General features: G+C 27.7%; 1 protein-coding gene across 4 annotated transcripts in view; it reads left to right on the plus strand.

Moving 5' to 3' along the window:
- LOC113551069 (collagen alpha-1(XVIII) chain-like) overlaps window positions 1-27,598 on the plus strand; it is a 229,410-nt gene that overhangs the window by 103,376 nt on the left and 98,436 nt on the right. For 3 of the 4 annotated variants that reach the window (XM_026953101.1, XM_026953103.1, XM_026953102.1), the window contains exon 5: window positions 25,244-25,318. The exons of the other annotated variant lie outside the window; for it this stretch is intronic. In XM_026953101.1, the coding sequence (XP_026808902.1) occupies window positions 25,244-25,318 (75 nt within the window). The remainder of the gene's footprint in view (window positions 1-25,243; window positions 25,319-27,598) is intronic. 4 annotated transcript variants of the gene reach the window in all.

Raw genomic sequence — 27,598 nt, forward strand, 5'->3', positions numbered from 1 at the left:
TATGTGTGTATGTCTGGAACTATGAATACTGTTATATTTGTACGCCTGCAAGAAAACGACGTTTATAGTTATCAAATCGGTATTTTATTTTCCTCAAATCCGTGGCAATATAGTCACTGTTTGTTGCGCACGTATAATACCTTTTTTCCGAAGGCCTGTGTCAACGATCACCTGGAAGAGACATTATTTCGTTAGGGATATCATATGGACATCCGGCTAATGGTCGTAAATATGATCCGGATACGATAAAATAAGGATTTCGGAGATAAAAATATGAGCGTGGAAAAAAATAATCTTCGGCGCGCGATTTGTCCGAACGGAATTTCAATAATAAACAAATATCGCGTGTATATAATATGGATACGACCTTATTTCGTGCGCCTGCAATACCGTAGTCGTATAGTATAATGATTTTCAATGATTCCCACTCAAAACATTTTCATATTTTATATTTATATCGGGTTTGGTCTAAAACGAAAGGGCTCTTCCACAGTGATTTGCCGGGTGTCGGCAAAATATGGTACGTCATAATAATATTGCGATATTACGATATTATCGTCATTCTATGTAGAGGTGTCTCTATTAATACGACGCGCGCCGAATTTTCGGGGGCGAAACGTTTCGACTCGTATATTAGACATGGCATGCAAACCGTGATCTGAACAGATAAATTGGAAAACAGCAAAACATGATTAAATAAATAATGTGAATGTCATGCGTGAGCGACACATGAACGTTATATTCCATAGTTTCTTTTATAAAAAAAATTAATAAAAACAAAAAACAGAGACTGATATGAATACAAATACGATACTTTCGGACTCGTTGATTAATATAATATAAAATCATATTAGAAAAATTATATTTTTAAATGACCCGATTTAAAATATCAATATAATAAATATTAAACGTGTCCATTCCTAAACATTATGTTCAATATATTATTTTGTATACACCGCAGAATATTTCGTACACGCAATAAATATTATTTTTCTACAACAACCGTATAATATGTAATATGTGTGGCACGAAATGACTGTACGTCTAGTTCGAACGGCCGTGCGAAGAAAAAATTTATATTCCACTCGTAAGAGGACATGTTTTATATGGACATTGCATTTTTGGAACGACCGATTAATCATTTTTAATTTATAGACTTTTTTTTTTTGTTTTCGAATCGTGTTTCCGACGATATTTCTTGTCGCATCAGTATAATAATAAAACAAGACCCCTTGAAGCACATACGAAACTTTATACGACACAACATTTAATATACCAACTTCACGTTGAGTGTCTGTAGTTAATACCTTAAAAAAAAAAAATCCAATATACTATTATAGTATAGTAAATCTTTTCACGCGTAATTCAACATTTACTTTTCTACCCCTGGCGTGGTATATACTTTTTAAGTACCTATCTGTATTATTAATTTATAAAGTTTAGAACTATTTTTTATTCCAAAATCGGATAAAAATTCTTGGATAGTTTAAAATTAAAATTTTTTTTTTTTTCGAAAGAATTTCAATACAAATTAGTATAAAGTATTTTTTTTTTTTTTGTAGATTTTAAAGCAAATAAACACTTTATTATAGTTCTTTCGAAAATATTCTTATATATATATATATTAATGAAGCAAACCGCAGTTTGGTCTCTCATGTTATATTATACTAAATTAATTATTTTGGTACCTATAAAATTAATAATTGCATAAAACTTTTGAATAAATTAGTTGTTTCACTAGAACTTATAATTACTTTTATGAAGAAATACATAGTAAATACATCGAAAGTATTATACTTGCATATTTTTTTTAAACCTACAAGGCTACAATACAAAAAAAAATAAATTTAACACTTTTACACAGTTGCTCTTTCATAACACATACGAAATATAAATAACAAAATAATTGTCCTCGAAAGTTTTCTGATAGTTTACACTAACTTTATTTTTTTTTATTGAAGTACTATGCACCTATTTTAAATGTATATAATTAATACGTAATTACATAAATACAATTATTTCCTACTATAATATGCACCAATTATAATATTTATGAATACATTGTTTACTATATCAAAACTAGTCTTATAACTGAAATATGATCATCTATGAGTTTATCTATACTCCATTGTATAGTTTTTCATTTTTATAATAAATTTTGAAAGTGATTATTTCAAATAAAATTAACTTTTTATTAAAATTATTTTATCTCTATTCTAAAATATTTCTACTAAAACATTAGTTCATTACCGTTTAAAAGTATTTTGTTTAAATTATATTTACATTCAATCCATTATAAATTAAATAATTTAATATTATCAATAATATATATATTATAAAACTATGAATATAAACATAGGTTTAAATCACTAATTCAAATTAAACTAAAATATTTTTATTTTTTAAAGAATGAAAGTACAAAACGTGATACTTACACGTTTTATCCAAAATATAAAGTGTATCAAAATATCTTTTTACAATATTATTTTAAAAGAATATATTCGATGTTAGTTTTAAACTATCTATAATTATAGTTTATAATAATATGTCTGTATTAATACTATTTATATAATATATTGTTTAAATATTCAGTGTGCTTAAAAACTAAATTCTTCAAAAACAAAATGTGAAACGTTGTTTATCTATTACGATAACATGTATATAAACTTATATAATGGTATATAATGTAAGAATTCAAGTAATGTTTTCAATATATTAAATGACAGATATATACATAAGTCAAAGAAAAACGTATTGTCCTTTATGACGGAGTCATTTCAAAAACTTTCTTCGTCTTACAATGGTTTAAAAGCACTAAGATTTCAATTAATAGGTAATACTTTACCTAGAGTTATTAATATAGAAAGTTGTTTTATATTTAAACTTTAATGGTAGTGAATATTTAAGTGTGACTGATTTTTATCGAATTTCAGTTACCCGCTTGCACTTATTATTTAACAAGTATTATAATATATAAATACAGATAATAATATTAATATAGAAAACGACAATCGTTTAATATAGGTCGATAGTTTTTTTTACATTGTTTTTGAATTTATATTTTACAGTAAACAATATTCAATTGACCATAGTTACCTATTATATTTTAGTTTATTTCATATACCATTATGTAACGAAAATGTTCTAAAATAAAATTTCGTAATAACTAATAAGATTACCTATTGATGTATTAGGTAATAATACTTTTATTTATTAAATATTTTTCATTTATTTAAGGTTTCAGAGCTTATAATATTTTTTTTTTTTTTTTGGTAAAAAGCTTCAACTAAAAAGGTGTTTAGGCTAGATTAACTTAATAACTAAAAATAAATATGAATTTATATAGACGTACATTTATATATTATATGTATATATATATGGTAATGTTTTTAAAAATATGTTAAATTTATGGTTTAGATTTATTGTATAAAAAAGTACAGTTGGACCAATGGTCTCTTTATTGAAGACTTTTTGTAGTGAAAGATTGTTGTAAAGGAATTTTCGGGCTTTATTTGGGCAGTTTGTCACTATAATAATACTCCGTTACTTCATTGCACTTATCATATACTGGTGCTTGTTGTTTGCTGTTTAAGTAGGAGTGAGTCAGACGAGAATGAGTACGGACCTATTCTTTCTCAAGTGATGGTTACTTCCAATTAACATTTATTATTTGCACTATTATAATAGTTTACATAAAAGTTTTAAATTTGTGTTACACACTTCATTATTACACACATTAAAGTAAAATATTAAATTGCACTTTTCAGTTATAATATTATTACTGTTAAGTTATAATTATCTATTCTTCTGAAATTTTTAATTTAATTTTAATTTTGAGTTCTTACAGTTGCAATAAAAGTTGTTAATAATTTACAACATTTAAATGTTAATATTTTATAATACTGCTGTTATCAAGTTTCAAAAATTACAAATTATTTTCTTTATTGCTTTTTGTGGTCTTTTTCATTATATTATCTAGCAATAAATACATACAATGAAACACAGTTGTATGATATTTAATAACTGTTAATAACTATTCATACATAATTAACTGTTCTTAAAATTATATTTTATAAACATTTTTCTAGAAAAAAAAATATAAAATTAATCTATTGATTCTCGTGTATTATAAAAGTTATCGTGGAAATCTCAACATTTAATTACACGTCAAATAACGATGAAAAACTTTCGATTTACACTATAAATTATACACAACGTAAATATAAGTACAAGATAGAAATAAATATTTTAAATCAATTATAATTTAAACATTAACGTTAATATCAACATTCATTTATTTAAGTTCAATAACATATATTTCTTCAATATTAAAAAAATAATTATTGTGTTTTTATTTTGTATTATAGTAGAAAAGCTTAAAAAAAACATTAGTCTTAAGAGTTACTCAATATTATCTTAACATATTATTTTATATTTTTTTAAATAAAATACATACATATTCAGTTATAACGAGCAATTACATCTAAAAATTTTAAGCCAGCATAGAAGAACAGATTAAATTGTGGACGAAATAAATGAGATACTATTAAAACGTAAGATATAATTTAAATTTAAAATCGAATACCAATTAAAAGTATATAGGTAGAAATAACATTTTATAATGAATAATGACGTTGATAATAATTAAAAGTAATGAGAAAGAAATAATAACAGACTTTAGAACGTTAGATAATATGATATTGTTGGAGTCAGAATCAACGGAGGCATAAGATAATTTGATCTGGGTAGGATGAGACTTGGTAAGGGACTTTGTAAGATTTGATAATATTATCCTATACATCCGTAACAATTATGGAAAGAAAGAGCGGTATAGCTGGAATTTGTAGATATCAAGTATAGCATAATAATTTAAGTGTCCACGGGGACGAAAAAATGAAGGCGATGATTTGCATCCGAAACCGTTAGCACCGGTGAGCTGTACTGGCGTATCTAAAGATGTGTAATAGTTAAAATGTTTTTAATATACATATGGTAAATACCGAGGAATAATAGTTTTTTTATTTGGAATAGCTTAAGTAAGATCGTTGGATAAATTATAAACATGAATTATCGAGTTAAAAATTAAAATATGTTTTGTCCTCATTAGTCGCCAACGTGGTGTAACTGTAAAATTAACAGAAAGATTAGATTTTTTTCCTCCGGGTGATTTAATGAATTTAGTGATGATTACCACAGTATTGTGTATTTTTATTTGACGATTTTGTGATTTTATGAGGCCATATTACACATGTTGACATAAATTAAAAAAAAAAAAAAACAATTTACATAAATGACAAACGGCAATAACAAAACAAACATATCAAACATACTGTTAGTCGGGTTGACGCCGAATCGAACATAGCCTGTTAATACAGGGTGTCCCGCGAGGATTTACCCATTGCAATATATCCTGAAATAATAGAGATATCATAATTCTAGTTTTTTAATAAGATTCACAGGTACAAGAACTATTAACATTTCATGTTTTAATTTATTTTTATGTTTTGGTAAAAAAGTTAAAAAATATATTTTTTTATTTAAAAAAAAAATTGAAGATAGCCATTTTGTAGAGTTTTTTTTTCTGAAAATATTGACGTTTTAACATTTTAATTTCATCAATTTCCTGGTTTTAAATATTTTTTCTAGTTTCGAAAAACCTGCGAATTATTTAATACGACAGTGCCATAGTGGTATCATTGTATCAAACATGTGGCCCGCGTGCTCGTACGGCCGGCGAACGGGTTTCAGTGTGGCTCGCAATAAATGTCATATTTTATTTCTTCAACATTGTTAAATTTTTAAATTAAGTTAATAACAATTGTATAAAATATCAATATGTACATTTTTGTTGTATTTAGTATTAAATAAGGTTATATTATAATAATTATAATAAAAAGATAAACAAATGTATTTTGTTTACTTTGAATTTAGTAAAAAAAGGAGTTTTGTCTGCCAACGTATAAATACGTAACAGTTAATATTTTATGGTTTTTTGGTAATTTGAGTATAGCATAGTCCACAATTTAAATACCTAATTTAATGTTTCGATATTATTATCTTGTCCCATTTTTTGGCAAGGCATAAACATAATAATTATTTCTCAGTTTTTTCGAAACTAGAAAAAATATTTAAAACCAGGAAATTGATGAAATTAAAATGTTAAAACGTCAATATTTTCAGAAAAAAAAACTCTACAAAATGGCTATCTTCAATTTTTATTTAAATAATTGAATAAAAAAATAAACTTTTTTTACTAAAACATAAAAATAAGTTAAAACATGAAATATTTGTAGTTCTTGTCCCTGTGAATCTTATTAAAAACCCAGAATTATTACATCTCTATTATTTCAGGAGATGTCGCAATGGGTAAATCCTCCTTCGCGGGTTTTTCTCTATATTATATTATGTGAAATCTAAAAATAATTTAAATCGTCCAAATAAATACCATAACTACACTATAAACAACTATATAATCACATTGTTATTGTTTCAATATGATTCATATCCATAGTGTACTAAATAATATAAAATCACACAATGCTATTATAATTTTATTTCTACAGGTATAAGCTTTTGTTTTATCGTAACATAATCGTAATAATCATAATCTAAGCACATATATGTACCTCTATAACTATATTATTGTATAGAAATCTTATTTTGTATTTAAAATACATATTATTTATTTAAGTCTCCGGAAACAATCAACTATTCAAAGTTAAGATTACTCTCAGTGTGACGTAGATAGACATTTACTAATTAAATAAATTAATGCTTGATTCACAATTTTATAGAGATTGCATTTTGTATAAGAATAAAACTTTTTATTGATACACAAAACTTGAGTTTGAAACTTCTTCAAATACAATTAGAAATAAATACTTTGAACCAAACAAATTTCACTTATTTTTATCGTTCATTATCAAATACTAAAAACTATCGACAATATAAGTAGTTTAAAAATAAAAATATAATGTAACACAATCGACAGATCAAACAATAATATATAACCAATTAATACTTCCTAGTTACCAAACGATATAAAGTAATACTTTAAACTTTTTAATGTTTTGAAATTGTTTTGATTTTTAATTATTTTAACTTGAATAAAGTAGATAAAACATTACAATTCTATTTAAATGCCAAATTGAAAATTAAATGAAATGAAATATTTTTTTCATAAAGCAGAGTAAGAGTGCTGCTTTTTAAATGTGTACCAATGATTTCAAAATTTCGAAATTGTTTTTCGGCTGCCAGTTGTATTAATAACGTTGTTTATACTTACAGAAACTATTTGAAAAATAATCTTAACAAAGAACCTCAGTTCAAACTTTATACTTCATGGTCTATGATATTTAATTGTGCAACGTTCAATTTTGTATCGGTATTAAATTACTATAGAAACCCCTCAAAAAAATGATTAACACGTAGATGGTATGTATTTTTATTATTATTTATTTACAACCCACTACCAACAACAATGAGGTATTCATCACATTTTTAATTAAAATAATATATTTTAGTTTAATTAATAACTTGTTGGTAATCGAGCATAACACATTATAAACCAATTTATTTAGTAACAATGGAATACTTATTATAAATATACATTTTTTTTTTATAATGGAAGTATAAGCAATATAGGCACTAGTATAATAATATTCATAAATATATACATATATATTTAAATATCTTGTGTGTCATTAAATATTATCGTATCGTAAAAAAAAAATATTATATTTATCTTATTATAAATTATTCTATAAGTGTTTGTCCATAATGGATTTTAAGAAGTATAAAAACCCCAATATGACATAATATTAAATTTATAAGTATTGATTTATGTCGTCAGTAAAATTTTAATAATACGTACGATGTAATAAAATGATAAAATCATAAATCGATTTCTGTTGGTATCTGTAATCTTAGCTAATTTTTAGGTTAATTTTTATCAACTATCCGCTATTTTAAAATACATTTAGTATGGTTTGATGTTTGAAATTTGAAATTATTGCCGATTGTTATACTATACCTATATACCCTGTGTTAATTTTAACTGGTGTAAACTATGTATTTGAAGTCTTGGAATGTATATATTGTTCTAAATATCTATAAAAAATAATACACTCTGCATTGAAATCGGGGCCCTAATTATAACCACCCTAGTGTTATTACATTGTATGTCATTGTGTATAAATAAGGCGATTGTCACCCCGAGGGCAATAGTACCTACTCATAGTTTTTTTTTTCTAAATATACTTAAATTCAATTTCAATGAGTTTTGGGTACACTTGCATACGTGAATTTCTTTAGTAGACGTTTTCATTCATTAGAGGTGGGCAACATATTATCTAGATAATTATTCGAATAATTGTGAAATAATCATTCGAATAATTTTTTAATCTAATAAATTATTATCTAAATAATCACCGAAATAAAATTGTATTCAAATGATGCCCAACTTTGCCACTCATCAACTATTGATTTGTCTTCCAATAAAAACACTATAACACTGTATGCTATAGTATACAGCGTATCGGAAAGATATCGGGCGTGTGTCGATAGTAGTATCTATTTAATAATGACTAAACGAGAGAAATTACAATTCCGCGACCCGCACAACAAAATATCAGACAAACATATACCATCGGCGTACGTACGTGCAGGTAGTTCGCAAACCGCTATACGTATTATAGCCGCTGTTTGGCGGAATTCCACTCGTCCAACATTATTCAATCAGCATCCTCGTGGCCATTGCGAGTCGGGGGCATTGCAATTAATGACAACTACGGAATGTTTTCCCCGCCGGTATTTTTATATTTATTTTACTTTTATTTTTATTTTCTCCGGACGATGAAATAAAAGTAGAATTCTTGCCGGATTGTTTGGACACGATTGTTTAAATACGGTTTTCCGGCGCGCAATTACATCCGGCTCGTCTCACCACCGCCCGCGACGGCGACGAACCGTGTTGTCCGCGGACGACGAGTGGTGTAATGTTTAATAAATCGTGTGCTTCCGATAGAGTTTTTTCATTACACTCCGAAACTATACACACACACACATATATATATATATACGTTTATCCGATTCGCTGAAAAACATATCGCCGAACAACGGGGGCGTGGGATAGGTATATATATACGCGTACGGGGGGGGGGGTAACCGTCGCGATATTTACAAGTCAACAGGTAGATTACCATTGTCGAGGTTCAAACGGAGTGTAAGAAATTACGCGGCACGTCACCGCCCAGGAAAAGCTAATTTACAACGTGTCACCGTCGCGTGCGGACGTATGAAAACTGGCGTCGGTCCAAAGACAATGGGCGCGCACCAGAAGAGACGCAAAACGCGGATGTATTATCCTTTAGTTTGGACGGTTTTGGTCGTTGTTTATATATTATTATTATTATTATCACGGTATACCGCACACGCACGCGCGCGCGCACACCGACACACACCTCTGGTAGTGGTTAATTAAGCGTCGGCAAGACTGTGATGCAGTGCAGCGCGATGCGTCCATTATGATAATATCATACGCCGCCGACGGTGTCTGGTGTACGCTCGGCCGGGCGTTATACGTATATATATATTACATTGTACATATTATTCTATAATATAGTGATATAATGACGTTCGTCTGCGTTTTGATGGCTCGCGTAACCACCGCCGCCGTACAATTATTAAAGTATATTGTACGTCGTATAAAGTGACGATCGGAGCAAAGGAGAGTGTGAAAATGACTGCGTATCATCGAGTGTGGGACGATGAGAGACTGCGCGCGCGTAATACCGCACCGTCTGATATTGTTATTACGATCGTGTCGGGCGGCGAATCCGCGGTCAATGGCGGTTGTCGAGACGGTTTCATTCGCCGGCGGATTACATGGAACGCGCGTGAAATCGTGAGCGGCGCAACCACCGAATTGTCGTGTACCCGCGCACCGGCGGCGGCTAACAGAAGTCAAAGACGCGCCGAACAACGTAAGACCGTGGTACCTACACAATATTATTTCGTACCTGTTTCGGTGTGCAGACGCGTGTGCATATAATAATGTGTCATATTCAATGATTATTTATTGATCACGTTTCGCGATACTATTATTATTATTAGTATTACGAAGCAAATCACTCAATAAAACGACAAGACGTATTATATGCTCAGAAGACGCGCACAATAAAAATAACGTATTACACATGCACACTCTGCTTTGATGAGTAATTGCATCGCATGACTATTGTGTTTGCTCAAATCTCGTTTATTTTGTTGAATATTTAAACAATACGTAACGATAATATTTTATACGTGTAACCTATATACACGTTTTCCCATTGGTTCACCCCATTCGTTAGCGTTTTTCCGTTTACGTGCGAGGAATTTTCGAAGTAGAGTAAATAACACGACGCGATAATTGTAAGACTAACAACGTCCCTGCTCAATATTATCATTATTGTTTATGAATTGATTATCGTGTTGTTTTTAATTACCTATACTTGCGGCCGGTATAGTCGAAAAACTGTATAATATGATATACTCGTATTTTATTGAACAACAGAGCATTTTTTTTTTTCAAATTTAATTTGTGATTAATGTTAAATATAAAATCATCATAGCGATGTTGTTGTAAACTTAATATTAATTTTAATAATAACTTTATACAAATATACGCACAACATAACGAAAATTCATTATGTAATACAATGTTACGAAAAATATTCGGCGAATTAGTTTACTTTTACAAGACCCTCTGATTTCAACTCGACAAGACTCAACTCTAATTTACTAAAATTAATTTATTGATACTTACGTAGAATTTTAACAAATATCTAACTTTTGCATTTAATTGTGTAAAGATTCATAATGCCTTTCAACAGGTTTCACTAATTATGAAAACCGTTGATACTATTCATATTAAACGCAGTTATAATATAAATTAACAATTTGACATAGACATGTAAAGTGCGAGTGGCGTCATCTTAATATTTTGGTTGCGTTAAAAGTTTTACTGAGCTTATAATAATTACTATCAAACCTTTTCAACCCCGCGTGATTACATTTTCTCACGATTGTCAAGTTGCCAGGATTTCATAACCCAAACAACTGTTATACATAAGTATACCATTATATAACTAAAAATAATGTTGCCCTTTTCCGAGAATGTTTGGATACTATCAGTTGGTTCGTTAGTTATGCATATTAAATTATACATTTTGTTGTATAAAAATATATACCTACGTATTCAAAAAATACGATAAATGCGTAAAAAATTGAGAGCTCGAAAAACACAGACATGGTGTAATTCGATTCTCGTTCTACCGTTATCCGGTATAAAATACCTCGTTATATTATAAAATCTCTCATACGTTGTGTGTAAATGTTTAATATTTTAGAATATCGGACACTAGACTTTTCATTTTTTAATATTAGGATTTTAGAGATGTATGAGAAAAGTGGCCGAACTGTCTCGTTTGAAAACAGGTTGAACGAACACCTTTCGCCTTCGTGAGCATGCGACAAATAGATTTATTTATTTAATTGACTCAATTGATTCACTACAATAAGTATAAACGTGACAGTGGCCTGTTAAAACCATTTATTCACCACACAGACTCTAAACCGGTGGAGCGTATGAAACATATTGAAATAAGTAACTTTATGATAGATTTTGTATATTTTTTTAGTCTGAATATTGCTTTTACGCGCCACTATCGCTGAATTGTCAAAAATGAAAAAAAATAAATTCACAATAGTATAGAATATTGGTTTTTTCAAACCTTATAGGTGTTTAAAATATTTGTTATTTGAAAAAAAAAGTGTCGTAATATCCAAACTTTGACTAAAAAGGTATAAAATGTATTTATAAGTTTATACCTGCGCCACTGTGGAGCACCTGTCTCATCGAAATTCTCAGCGTGTCTGATGACCTTACACCATAAATATTTTTATAGTTGTTAAGGCTTTGCGCAGTATATTATAAATTAGGCAACCGTAATGTTTAAGATTCTTCCGAACTCCGGCAAAAACCGAAATTCGCGTCACGATTAGTCTTCCGAAACGAACATCCGCGATGAAAACGTACAACCGCCATCTGCTATAATATAAATAATGATATCCGATGTTATTACTATACGCGATACGGTTCCTATACCTCACCATCGGAATATTCGTACCGATAGGCGGTAATCATTTTTCCAAATCATTATCGCGAATGAAAAAACGGAAATATCATTATTTTCCTTAGATAGGAGGTGGTTTTTGGGTGTTTATGCGTCGCGTACAAATGTACAATTGGTCGGGTCACTCGTAACTGTCCGAGTCTATTTGCGATATAAAACACCCCTATAATACTGCAGGTCCGTAGTGTATGGGTTAGGTAAGTATAATGTATTATATAAATATATGGGTATAGTATATGAAATAACCTGAGGGCGTTTATTCGAAGTGCGCACATTACATGGGTACACCATCACCGGCGTAGAGACGTGCGCGAGTATATTAAATACGCGTGCACTTACGCAGGAGGACATGGTTCCCGCGAAATCGTACGGACCCAATGATCCGTGCAGAGAGAAGAAAGAAAATAATAAAGTGGGATATTGTGTTTATATTCTTTCCGAGTAGATATTTTGTGTTAAAACGCCCTGTGTCTGTGTTTAATTATGCGGTTAAACGGCATTGAGTATAACATAATACTGTATACACAGTATACACACACACACACACACACACATAATATTATAAAATTTATATAAATGTCAAATCGAACTAAAACGTTTGTCACAAGGTACTCAGAATATTCCTGACCGACGGGCATATAATTTATGAGCCGTTACAACGTTTTTGTACATTATAAAGTGGTATTATACAAAAAAGTTTGACAAATCTTCAACTATAAACTTAAATGGATTACATAACGTATTTATTTTACAACAACTAAAAGTAGATGGTTTAAAACTGCGTAGTACTATATGTTCTAATAGCATTTCAATTGATTCATTTTTTTTTATTATTATTATTATTTAGATTATAAAACAAAATGTTTGAATTTCATGGATTTAGATATGTATGAAAATGCAAGATATTTTTAATAATAATATTATTATTTATTTATTTATTTATTTTTTTTTTTTGATAAATAAATAAATAACTTAAATTCACATATTTTTTTCCTTAATAATTTTTCGATATCATTTTTTTTCTATGGATTCAAATCCCAATAAAAATTAAAACAAAAATACTTTGTTTATAATGAAATTGATTAATTTTTTAGTTCGGAATAAATCGTAATAGCCGATCTCATAAAACCAGTATTGTTAGGTAACTATTTTATTTTTAAATTTTAAATTAAATCAAACACATTGCTAGTATATGGAGAAATTCAATTTCAAACACAGCTGCAAGTTTCCAGGATTTAGAATTGATTCACAGCATTTTTTTATGTAGTTGTTCAAGTTATACTCACAGTTTTCAGACACATAATACCTCTGAAATAACACTTTCACAGGTCCGATTGTGTACTTCATAGAAGTTTACACATAGGTAATTGAATTGAACAAAGTGATTGTTGCGCATATACGCGTCAAAATAATAATAATAATAAAAAATTCAATAATATCTAAAATAATCATCACCAAACCTTTAAAATACTAATTAAATATATTCTTATTTAAATACCATTTTCAGCATAAATAATAACATTTTTAAATTTTAATAATGGTATGACAAAATATTTCAATTGATTCTCCATAGTATTTTAATACATGCAATAATTATTATAATAAAAAATTAAAATGAGAATTATGATAAAATAAGTATATCTATATTCTATATACAATATGATAATATTTATATATATACATTTAAACTTAATTATAATTTTTATCTTTTTTGAACAATTTAGATAAAATTCTAAAATGTAATTTCTATTAGTCTTTAGAACTTTAAATAATTGTATACTCGCATAAGTGTATACACTCCTACTATACAGTTGTAAACTATTTTTAATGATTAACTAAATTAGATTGTATAATGTATAAATAAATATTAGTTTCGATATTTTAATAATTTAAAATTATTTTATGATATTTTATAAACTTTAATAATATTTTTAATACAATATTATTTTTAATACCATTTTAATGATATTCTTTTAAAAACACAACTATATAGGTACAGCTACAATACTCATTTTAATTTCTTTGTCAAAACAACAGAAATTCGATTTCCTCTGTAAAACAACCTTGACAAAAAATTACATTTATTCAACGCAAATCAATTTTTTTTTTTTGGTTAGATTAAAATAAAATTTTTGTGTAGTTCTTAAGATAATTTATCTGAGACCAAAATAACAAACATAAAAATTATAATATTGTAAATTGATTTCTTTCATCTTAATATCAAACAGTTGAATTTCAAACTTATAACATCGTAAAACGACATTACGTAATAATATAGTAAATGGTTAACACAAAGTAAGATCTTATGATGAATTGCTGAAAAATTGACGTGCCTTTAGCAAAATTTAAAAGTAAAAGTAATACCACAGCAACAAAAGAAAAAATATTCTTATTTTTTGGTTTGTGAATTATACGAATGTATACATTTTCGCTATAAAAACGTACTGTCGTCGAAGCCCAGTTATTTATTGATTCGTATTCACGGTCGTTTAATGGTGATATTAGCTCGAATTGATTTATTGCATAGTAAATATTTCATAAAACTTATTCTAAACTTTAAGTTCGCAGCTCATTAAACGGTCCATTAAAGGAAAGAAAGATTACTAGAACAAGGGACTAAAACGAAGGAATGAAAAATAACTACACGTACACTCACACACATATAGTATTGTACGCGTACCTATCTTACGTACACGCACGCAGTAAAACGACTGCTATGTCGTGCTGGAGTTGAGAATAATAAAAATGGCACCCCCTCCCCCTTCAAAATCACCGGATTACTGTGGTAAGCCCGCCAAAGTTTTTACTTCTGTTGAAACTTTGTTGTCAGCTTCAAATACGGCGCGCTGCGTGTAAATAGCGTATTGTGTGTAACATGTATACTACCTATGCATATTATATTCAAAAGTTCAAATTTAAACCAGCGACTCCGTAGTGTCACGGTGGTGTATAAATTGTATCACTCGGCACGATTTTTGTTTGAATGCATAAAAATAAAGGTAAAAACGGGATTTGTCGAACGCTGTACTCGTGTTATTCGTTTCGACGTCGTCTAACGGCTTAGACCTCAAGGTGCTAATTTGGAAACGTGTAAAACGTGTTTTGGTTTAAATCTTGTCACTATTGAGTGTTACTTATATGTACAATCGTAGTAGGCGGTAAACGAACAACGGTCAAGTAAAGTAATTAGTAAAAAAAAATTAAAATCAACTAATCAGGATAATATTATATAGTATGGTCCATTGCAATCTGAAACTAAAAGTGTCTTGTTCGAATATTATAGAATAGCGATTTTTGTATGCTTATAAAATAAATATTGTGATGATACTCATTGTGTTTGACACTACAATAAAAAAAAATGAGTAGTATACATGGCGAGCATAAACAAACGGCTAATTTCCGTTTTTAATCTTTGATATTGAAGTCTATCTTGGGTTTGCGAGTAGTGCGAAATGTATATTATTATATAGCAACCTTTCATGACTCGCAAACCAATAGCGTTTCATCAAGGTCGAAATGATAGGCTTTTAAAGCGATTCAAAGAAAAAGCCGAGACAAAACATTGATAGTTTTCAACAAAGGACATTTAACTAGACAGGCGTTTACTATAAAAAATACCCTCCTTTTTTTTTTTACTGTTATAACCAGAGACAATAAAACTTCGACATCGCATTTTTTCAGCTTCAATTTCACTTAAATGCGTACATTTCTCATTAGTAATTTGCCGTTTGTAAACATGCCATGTATAAGCAAGTGTCCTTCATGTGTAATGCACAAATCTAAGTTTATTTTTGAGCACTATGCGATGTATTGCAATCCTTTCAACCATACAAAATTCCGAAACATAATGCATAATATACGTGCTTGCATTGTAAAGTATCTGATTTTTTTGGCTGTGTGATTTAATGGACTCAGGTGAACATACATAAAATATATTGTAATACATTTTGGGGATCACAAACACAGTTCTTTTAATATCATGATTTTTAATTATTATTATTTTTTTATATGTATATAGAAATAACTAAAAACAATAAAAAATTGTTTCGTAAATATTTGTATAATTCGTTTAACATTTAAATATATTTATCAATATTTAAAACCCTAATATTTGGTTCAACAAAAAAATACGTTTGATTAAGGTTTTTAATTAACCACTTACTTTAATCATGAAAAATATAAATATGTCATTGTACATCAAATCAAATTAAAAACATAATTTTTTGTTTTATATGAATATAATATAAAATTATTTAATTATAAGTATATTTAAAAATATTCAAAATTATTTACAAATTATATTCAAATAATTAATAAACATTTAACTGATACGAAACACTCAGTATTTATACCTATAGTATAGACATAGAAATATTAATAATATAATTAAAAAAATCAACTAGAGCTATAACGAATTCTCTGCTATTTTATTCAATTTATAATAGTTTATTATAACTATTATTTTTGCCAAGTTTTTTTTTTTTATTGTCCGCATTATAATATTTGTAATTACTTATTGATATTATGTTGTTTATAACTAGGGCTTGTTTTAGCAAAATCTTATTTATTTATTGTAAGCTTCGAACGATACAGTTTGTTTCATACTTCACTTATGTCGGATTCGATATTGTATTTTGCTAATTTTTATGTATTTACAGTTGTACTATTATTTTGCATATTTTGAATTTTAAGTGCTATTCTTAGGTTTAACACTATGTATAATCTAAATGGAATAAAATTTTTTTGAAAAACAGTCAGTACCTGAATATTGGACACTTAAAATCTATCTTATATCTAACGTATTTTACCATTATAATGCTATATATTCTAAATCACGATAAAAATAAATTTTGAATTTTTTTTACATTTTCTTTTGCATATTTCTCAAATTCTTAGTGCTATCTATAGAGCATATTAATGGATTAAACCATATATTTATTACTGCTATACAATTTCAACCCTATTTTTAAGTGTATAACCCAACAGTTGTATTGAAATAATACAATCACAATATTGTACGAGAAATTCAAATAATTTATTTAAATAATATAAACTACATATTATGTAAAATGTAAATAGGAAAGAATGACTTTGTACTTTAAATTTAAACTATACTTTTATAATATACTAAAATAAAAAAAAAATATTAAATATTTCAACTCAAAACAACATATTACTTATGTATAGACTATAGTACATAATATAAAAATATAAATTGTTTTTAAACTATACAACTTTAACGCTGTCATACTTCTGACACATCAAACGCACATTACAATGTCTTCAATAAAGTATGTAAAAAAAAATGAAGATATATAAAATATTCTTATTCCTTAAAAGTATAGGTAAGAAAATCCCATTTGGATGTCCCGTGATAACTCACGCACACGAAAAAACTGTCATGTATTTGAATTTACATACATCGGTATAATATGTAGAATGCGGATGAAATAATATCTGAATTGCTTATCATTAAATTACCGCGGTAAGTTGATAGATGGTTTGTTTCGTTTTATTTTGAGATCAAGTTTATAAAAATATATTCAATGCGCAGTGTGAGTAGAATAAATAATGATATAGGTTCTATGTTCAATATATTTAATATGCATCTTATATGGACCTTAATCACTGACTTTAAAATAATCCATATCGTCTACACTTACGTTCAATTATGAACACTTATTTTTTAAGCATAGGATAATTTAATTCCATAATCTAATAAATCGACTATTTCCATAATAAAAATAGTGTGTTTTAATGGTTAAAATATAAAGCCATTAAATTATGTAGGTGTATAATCATAACTACAAATAATTGAAGTAATAAAACGAACAAAAGCATTCGAATTAATTTCTGGTTTGAAATATATATATATATTTTGTAACTTATTTCATTAAACTACAAATCTTACTTACTAAAACAAAAACAAAAATAGTAGTTAAGTGAATACAATTCTGCTATACATTGAGTATAGTATACCTTGTGTTTATTGGGCCATTGTAATGGGGCAATGGGTGTTAATTTTAATTCCAATGTTATATCATTGTATAATACGAAAAACAATTCTGAACGGAGAATGGTCTGATAGTCTATATCATACTAAGTGATTTTATGATCTGATTTTTGCATAGTTTTTAAAGCCATTAATTTTGTTTGTAGTATTATAGTATGTTGATTAAATTCTTTCCGAAAATATTGCATTTGTTATATGTTTAGTATTATTATCATAAATATTATTGACTTTTGAGTTAATAATAACTTACTGTAATTATTATTAAACACCTTAAGATGGTATAAATTGAAAATAAAGTACAATTAATCAACATATTATTTTGAAATTTCACTTCGTATAGTACAATTCATAATTTATATAAAAGTTTTAAATATTCACGAATAATATTTTAAATTATAATAAAATAATGAACGAATATTATATGCATTGTTAAAATACGTTATTTCGTTAAAATTAGAATTTTAAGTATCTATTAAAAATATAATTAAGTTTGAATATTATATACATTTTTTAGTTATAGTATGAACTACTTTTGAGGAACATTGTAGTACATTTCTATACTTGAGCTATAAAAATTAAAGACTTTATAATTTTTTTGCTATAAAATACTTGTAGTTTGTACTTTTTTGTACATTTTTGAACTTAAAAAAAAACCTTTTTTAGATCTTGTATTAAATACCTAAAATAAGTAGAACATTTCTTATGCCTATAAATACTTCAAATAGAGTAAAAATATTTTAAAATATTTGTTAATTCATAGAAAAGGTAATATAAATAATTTGTAAACATTTTAAAGTATTTAAACGATTAATCGTTTTTAAATTACAATAAATTAAAGAAATCAAATTTATCGACAACTGGTATAGCGTAATAATTCCCGTTTTACTTGTATTACTACCTACTGTTATTACCTCAGATCATAATAATATACTAGTATATTATTTAAGGTTATTATTACACTCTAATTTATTTTAATATATGTATTTTTCATAGAGTTTACGTACTAGTCATGGATTCAAATATCTATTCCATATAGAGTGTATACGTTTTTTTTTTACCAACCTAAGTACCATATTGCAATTGTCTAGTTCCAAAAGGTGTTGAAAGGTAGAAATATAAACTCCACTCAAAGTCCAATAGATAATATAATATTAGTGTTAAAACTTTTTCGTGTTAATCAATAACCATCCTACTCATCATAATCAACTTAATTAATTTAACTATTTTATAACGAAAAAATATTTATTGTTTTTTCCCCTAGTTGTCCATGCCAACGTATAATCAATCAGATTAAAATAATATTACGAACACGTTTATATTCTCGTGACAGTCGAAAACTAAGCACCAAGAAGATTTACTAGTCAGGATGATTATTATGACCTATAAACTTTTATAAACTACACACACAAATCCGCCGAGTAGCGATAACCATTTATTGTTAGACTAAAGAAAAGTTCTTTTATATTATTTATTTTATAAAATGATTTATACTTTTCTCTGTCTACCAGTAATGTTTAGTCGTGGAATGTTTGATGAGTTGCTACCATTTATTTAATTGATCTCTGTGAAGGTTTAAAATCACCCACATTTCTATGTAACATTTTCTCAGGGCTCGTTTATTGCTTATTCATTTTTTTTTTCGTTCATTAGATATTTATATAAATACATATTTTTTTGATTCAACGACCAAATATTTATTATGATTTTAAATATATACATTTACAATAATAAATTAAGTATTTATATGTTTAATATTATAGTGAAAAGAAATTAATTGGATATCTCATTTTACATATTTTTTTTTTTTAAATATTTCCTTAATAAGCAATTGCAATTTAAAACATATTATCAAGAAACACTCGGTTTAGTCTGTAAAAATAATGCGCAGCTGATAATTTTAATCAATGAATACTTATTTTATCATAGTATACTTTTACTATACAATATATTTTCTATGATAATAAGTGATTGTGTAGGTAATAATCGTATTAAATTTTAGAATTTAAAAATATGAATGCTATAACAGTTTAAGTTTAATAAAAAAGGTACGAATAAATATACGAGATTATAATATAGGGTATGTGAATTAACACTTTTGAAAAGGTGTTGTTGATTCAGTAGACTAGTTAAATGCGTAGTTCTATAAGAATTTTTATTATTCTAACTCAGAGGTGATAACGGCAACAGATGGCGTCAACAGCAGTGGAAGCCGACACACCGTCAAATACATTCTTTTACAAAAAAGGGCCATAATTCGTTGGTGTTTGTATTATTAAAATGAATATTCTATAAATCTTGGTTTCAAATACATTTTTACGTACCCATACATTTTTTTAAATATTTATGTTATTAAGTTTCAAACAACGCATATGATGATAAAGTTCTAAGATTATTTAAATATCTCACACGCTCGTAATACCCGTGCATATGAATTGCCGACATTAATAATATGTGCACATGTAATACAACACAAATACAGCTTAATATGAAAAATCGTACGCTGTTAATACGAAAATAGCATATTTTAATAAATTTAAACGTAGAATATTTGTAATATTGGACAAGCGCATTTATAGAACACAACCGATAATACTGTGTTGATGGCTAGGTTTTGATTCGTGGATTGGGTGGTTTTTCATGTTATCTTAATTTTATTGAATTTAATGGTTTCGTTTCCAGAATAACGTTAATAACATTATTAGATATGTGAGTTATTAATTAAATTGGTTTGTTATTATTGATGTTACAACTTAAAACTATAATATAGTTGAATATCTTACTATTGCCGTATTGTGTCTGTGAGTTATTAGTTATTAACCACTAAATACTCGCTATGCTTTTAAAAACCAAGTCATTCACTCGTCTTGTATAGTATATTACAACAAAGATCGCATTCGAAACGCATTGTCCCAGTTTTTTGCATTGTTTCGTTTTGGCCTTATCCACGATAACTCCATTTACGAACCAGAACCACTGCGTACAATACTTTTCTATCATTTGATTACAGTTAATACAGATTCGCTTTGTATTAGTAATTATATGTCTTAGACGATAATTACATCGATAAAATTGACTGTCGAAATTACAAACGTGATTATCTTTATCCAATTTGTGTAATTACAACAAAATACCAGTTTAATACTATTGAATAATATTATTAGGTATATTATTATGAACTGTCCCTATCCCGCTGTGATCGACCATCTGATTCTAAACCGACATTTATAATTTGATTATTTACGTGATTAAGTATACTGTTCGATGTTCACTGTACTCGTCAGTTTTTTTTCTCAAATACCGAAACATTTTACACGGTTTGAAAAACATACCACCACCGACTACTTAGTTGAATGAACGCGACGTACGCTTATTGTGTAGTTATTATAACCCTCACAGTACAATGGGCATACGGTTTGAAAGGAATATGTAAAACGGTGGACGCCCATTTAAATCGTACCTACTTATCATACGACACGGAATTTTAACTGTTTGTTCCCGTGAAAAGAACAGGAAAAAATTAATATTTCAATATATTATAATAATGAATAGGTTTTTTTTTTTTTTGTAAACGTTCCGGGGAATGAAAAACGTATGTTCAATAACATAAGCTTAGAATTTACGTTGAAAAATGTGTCGTGTCTAGGCTTCAAGTATAATATTATTAATACCGCGCCGATTAAAACTACAATAATGTCGTTGTGAATCTCTATAACGTGCGCCTAATGTAAATAATAGCAAAAAAAAAAAAAAAAAATCGTCGTACACCGTCTTACCGACAACGAACATTTTAGATCTATTTCCCTCCTGCGCGCGCGATGATATTAACGTCGACGTATGTTCCACATGTACGCCCGAAAAACGGATGAAAGAAAAGAAAATATAAACTATAATGTATAAAACGTAATACAACACGCACAGAGACTTTGGAAACGCGATCCGAATGAAAAACGACACTCGTCGTATGTAGTGTTTGTCTATGTATGCACGAGAGGAATTGTGCGAAGAAATTTGCTTGATAAAAAAAATTAAACATCACTCAGAGTTCATACAACGAGCAAAGAAAATAAGCTATATGAAAACGCTTTTGCGAATCTTACTCGACCGCATAGGGTAAAAACTCGCGGAGGACTTGCCGCGCGAACGGTCGGATGTGTAAAGTAGTATTTAATGTCACGTGTTGTCCGTCGATTTTGGACTTTCCGTTTTGTAAGTTATACATTTTAACACTTATTCAATGCCACTATTGTTTATATGACACCGCAGTACATCATCACTGTACTGTTCGCGGTTCGGTGTTCCAAAATGTAAGTCGTCGAGCTTTTCGATTTAACATTGACGATTTTGCGCGTTGACTGGACGTTATATCTTGATTGGTAATTCTCTTAATTAATTATTATTAAGCTTTTGAATCGGTTTATTCATCTGACAAACTGTAAATAAATTACGATAGATATTTTAGTCACAACAAAAGAAAATCACGGTGGTTTGTTATAATTATCATTCTCTCATAGTTTTAAACCGCTTATATTCCATTATTTATTTTGTGTTTGACAAAAGAAAAACAAATTATTAATTAATTAGTATTGAATACATTTTGTAAATATAATATACGAGTATGTTGGTTTCTACAGTTTTAATATGTAGGTATTTAATTTTGATATACAACTTGCTTATTACTTAATTAAATCTCCAAGTTAGTTAAAATATTGTATTTTATGTTTCTACGACTTCATTACATTTTAATAAGTTAATATTACACACAGCCAGCATGACGTAGAACTCGATTGTAAACTTACGCCATATTTTAAAATAAAACAACAATATTAAATACATTATTGTTTATGGTTACTGTCAGACTTCAAATGATAATTGCATACCATCTTGTTGTTTTCAAAATACTTAAACTGATTGAAAATGTTTGAATTAATTTGTTACAGAAAATCAAAACTACACTAATTTAAGAACATCACGTTAGACTTAGATAGTTAGATATGACGTTCGTTAAGAATTCATTAAGAAACTTAAATAATGAAAATATTACTCAAATATTAATAATAAATTTCATTAAAAAAATACTGTTTTGGATACAAAATTCAACCAAGTATTCAAGTTAAAAAAAATTACCATACTTTTCGATATTTAATTTGAAAAGAATATTGTTTTATTTTTCATATTGCTGTTATTAAGGCTTGAGATTATATTATTTTATTCAAAATTATATAAATTTGTTTTCGTCGGTTGACAATTTAAATTGGGTATTGCTTTTGGTCAAACACATTAAAATAATTGTATAGCGTATGGCAAAAAATGTAATAGTAATATTTTATAATTATTGTCAAATTTGTTTTATTAAAACTTCCAATATGGCACATGATTAGTTTTTTATTTAATTTTTTTTTATTATTTACTCTTGAGATTATTCTAAACCCACAAATAATAAAAAAGTTAGAGAAGAATTAAAATATAAAAATGGAATTTTATATTACTTTTATATGAACATGTTTGGAATTCATGAATTCATACTAGTACTAGAACTAGGGTTACATTTTTTGAAGTTTTAGCTATAACAAGTCTTATAATGATGACAACGTATTCAAAAAATTTGACCAACAGATTTTTATTTGTTGATACATATTTTTCATTTAGAGTTTTAATTCAAATTAATTTAATTATAAATAGACGATAAATCACAATTTAAAGTATCTCGTTTAGTTGATTTTTATATGGAAATGACTCAAACCAGTTATTTTACCTACTATAATATTCTCTTTCAGGGGATTTTATTAAAATATTCAACAGACATATAAATTGTATTATTTTTTTATTATACGCTGTCGCTGTAGTATAATGAAATCAAATACATAAATATATAATAGCATCACGTTAATGTCCTAACACATCAGTCAAATTACGCTTACTCGTGGATATATGTATATATAATATTTATTACGTCAAATAACAACATTTTGTCATTTGAGTATAACACGATAAATACGTGCGATTTATAGAATCGCCCATCGTCTATTGTATTATTATTATTTTCATTTTTTGAAAACAAAACATAATAATTATGTATGAAATTATTTCATACTAAAATAACATAACACTAATCGAAATCGATTAAAAACATATTTATCGATAATGGTCGTAATATTCACACTACTGAGAAATTAAAAAAAAAAAAAATGTCAATTTTAATAATAATAATAATAATAATGACTCGGTAATTAGACTCGAAATTATTATAAAAGTGATATTAATTAGGTAACTGTGGAACACATGCCACTATATTGTTTCATCTGACACGCCGCGCGTTTATTGCGTTTGTTTTAAGACTATCGAAAAATCAGCCTAAACGTTTGCGATATTAAAATGAAATGACTTTAACACGCTGTAATAAGACCATTGCCGCGAAGTAATCATTGGTCTGCCACTCTCACCGAAACGTGTTTAAATTCAAAATTTTGACGAACGACAAATGAATAAAATATATACGTGTAGTTACGTCAAGTCACTCGCGGATCGGTTGTCGACAACGTATTTTTACGTGAAGGGTTAGCGCACGCGCGAGTTCGTTATTTTAGGAACTCTCGGCATACACGCACTGTCCACCTATAGATCCCCGACACGAGCACGTGGAAGCAGCAGCAGCAGCAGCGGCGAATGATCCAAGACGATTATCGTCTCGGTAGTTTTAGTAGTCGTGATAGTCGTTGGCGGTATAGGCGACCGGTGAACGACGATGGTTCGCCGCGTACCTTCTACAGTGACGACCGCAAATACGAACGTTAAGACGTAATAATAACGATAATAACAGCAATAATATTGTTATTATATCATCGATATTATTGCGTTATTTATTACCGAGAAATCGCTTGCGTTCTGTTGATATATTTCGATTTTTATGTGTTTTTTTTATACATATGAATAAAATATATCAACTCCGTCCGATGTGTGTTGTATCGATTTAATACCTACCGAACAATATAACATTGTTTTTAACACCATTATCATGAACACGTTGCTCACGTGGGTTTTTGTTCTGTCGTTTAAGGGGGCCATACAAGAAATGAAAATCTACTCATCACCAGATTTCGCCGATATCGAGTGCACGGAACTTTTACAAAAGGTAAGTCGCCCGTTAAAATAGGTTGAAAACACGCTGCATATACACGTGGTTTGATCGTATCTCCGGTCGGAAACATAAAAATGCTTATACGAAGTAAGCATGTTTATAATAAACTCATAATAAGACTTGATTAGATTTTAGTGAAACATAAACATCTTACATACATATATGCTCAAACCAAAGGTTACCGAGTTAACGAAAGACAATTATCTTAGTTAACTAAGTTAAGTCAACATTGATAACGTTAAGGTATAAGTACATATATAGTTAACAATTTTAAATTTAACTATGCAAAGTTAAAATTATGGAAAATAGTATTTACTTAAATCGGTCAAAAAAAAGTTAATAAATTCTTAATGTTTAATTCCTACATATAGCTATTGTGCTACTCTCTTTTTTTTTTTTTAACGATAACTAAATATTCTGCCAAAAATTCTTCCTATTGGTACTATTCCTTTTAATTACGCCCTAACTATAGTGGTTTAATTAAAAATACGCTTGTATCAATTAGATTAACATCAAAATAATGAATATTTATTTGTTTTTAAAATGATTGTGTACAGAAAATTAAATCAAATTAAACCAAATTAACTGAACCTTATTACAATAGATCATTTAAATAGTTAAGTTAACTATAAAGTAATTAATCATGTAGTACTTTGGCTTTAACTGTTTAATTAGTTAATACTTGTATTTTCGAGTATGTATATAATATTTTGTTATGTACCAATCAATTATATAGGTACTTCTAGCGATTGCAAAGAACCAAGCAAAAGTTAATGATGGTTCGTTGCAATAACTGTGTACGGTCAGCAGTCAATTGAATTATGCACTTTATGATAAAAGCGATGCTTTTTTATGAGACTTATATATGCACACACGTATATTAATTGGTTTTGTTTTATTTGATTTGTTTATTAAAAAGATATTTTAGAATTTTTAATTTTCAAAAAAATTGATGTTTCGATAAAATATGAATTCTACGGCGGTAAGTATAATATTGCCCATTGATTATAGGTATATAACAAGCGTATAACAAACAAAATGGCTCGAAGAAATATTATTTTAAATTTTTAATATTTATTGGGGTTTTACACCCACCTTAATAGAACTAAACTTTTTTCTACAGCAGATTATTATTATTATATTTAACGTGTAAGACACAGTTTTTTTTATACTTTTAAGTGCGTATACCAATAAAATGCACGAGTAAAAACTATAACGTTTCTACACATTATATACGTATATAACTGATAATATTGAATAATTTAGACCGGAACAAAACATAATTTAATTTAATTCTGGGTCGGAATATACTGTTGTTTAGGTTTGTTTAGTTTTATGAATTCCGTGTTTTTAGTGTGTGACGAAATAATGTTGATATGACACCCCGATTACTATAACTATATTTGTTCAACAAAAAACTTATACATACAATTTATTTTTTCCCTCGCCCTCAATCCTGTGAGCATTGAAACTACCGCCATACCCCGAAGTGAACGAAGTGAATAAAATTGATTTTATTCATGTTTTAAATGAGCTGATGATTACTTATGCCGAACAAAATAATAATTAATCTTCCGATGATCAAATTGTCTAGATTTAAACACGCTATAAAATTCCTATTGAATTTGTTTATATATATATATATACATTTTTTTTTTACTCGTTTACTAATTATTAATTTATTTATCAAGCTTTCCTAAAACGAATTAATTTGTATGCGACTCATTATGTTTTGTATGAATGCGTTTTACTCGATAGTTTATTGACAAATTATAAGGCACATAAATTGAATAATTTTTTTTTTTTTTGAATACCTACTAAAATATTTTGATAACGATTTATCAATTATTATTGATAGTTACATTTTAATCAATGGTTAATTGAACAAAGTAAATAGTTGAAGTTTTGATAATAGTATTACCAATATATTACAATATTTCAGAAAATTATTATTTGAATGAAATTCTTAAATTAAATATATTCTTGATAATATTAGTTAATCAGCTCCAGCAAATGTTTCTATAAATAAATGAAATTTACGGAATAATACATTATATTGTTTATTATAGCCGTTATATGTTATCAAATTTAAGACTGCATAGTACATTTTCTTTATATAATATACTCTTACTATAGTTATATGATATCATAATTAAGTCTTCACACAGTAAAGCAATATTTACCCACAAATCCAATCCCAAAACATAAGTTTATAAAATATCATTAAAATCAAATACTTCATATTAACGATGGCTTAAAATAACTGAAATAAGA

This window comes from Rhopalosiphum maidis, chromosome 2, assembly GCF_003676215.2.
Source record: "Rhopalosiphum maidis isolate BTI-1 chromosome 2, ASM367621v3, whole genome shotgun sequence".
In the NCBI taxonomy this organism is placed as follows: domain Eukaryota; kingdom Metazoa; phylum Arthropoda; class Insecta; order Hemiptera; family Aphididae; genus Rhopalosiphum; species Rhopalosiphum maidis.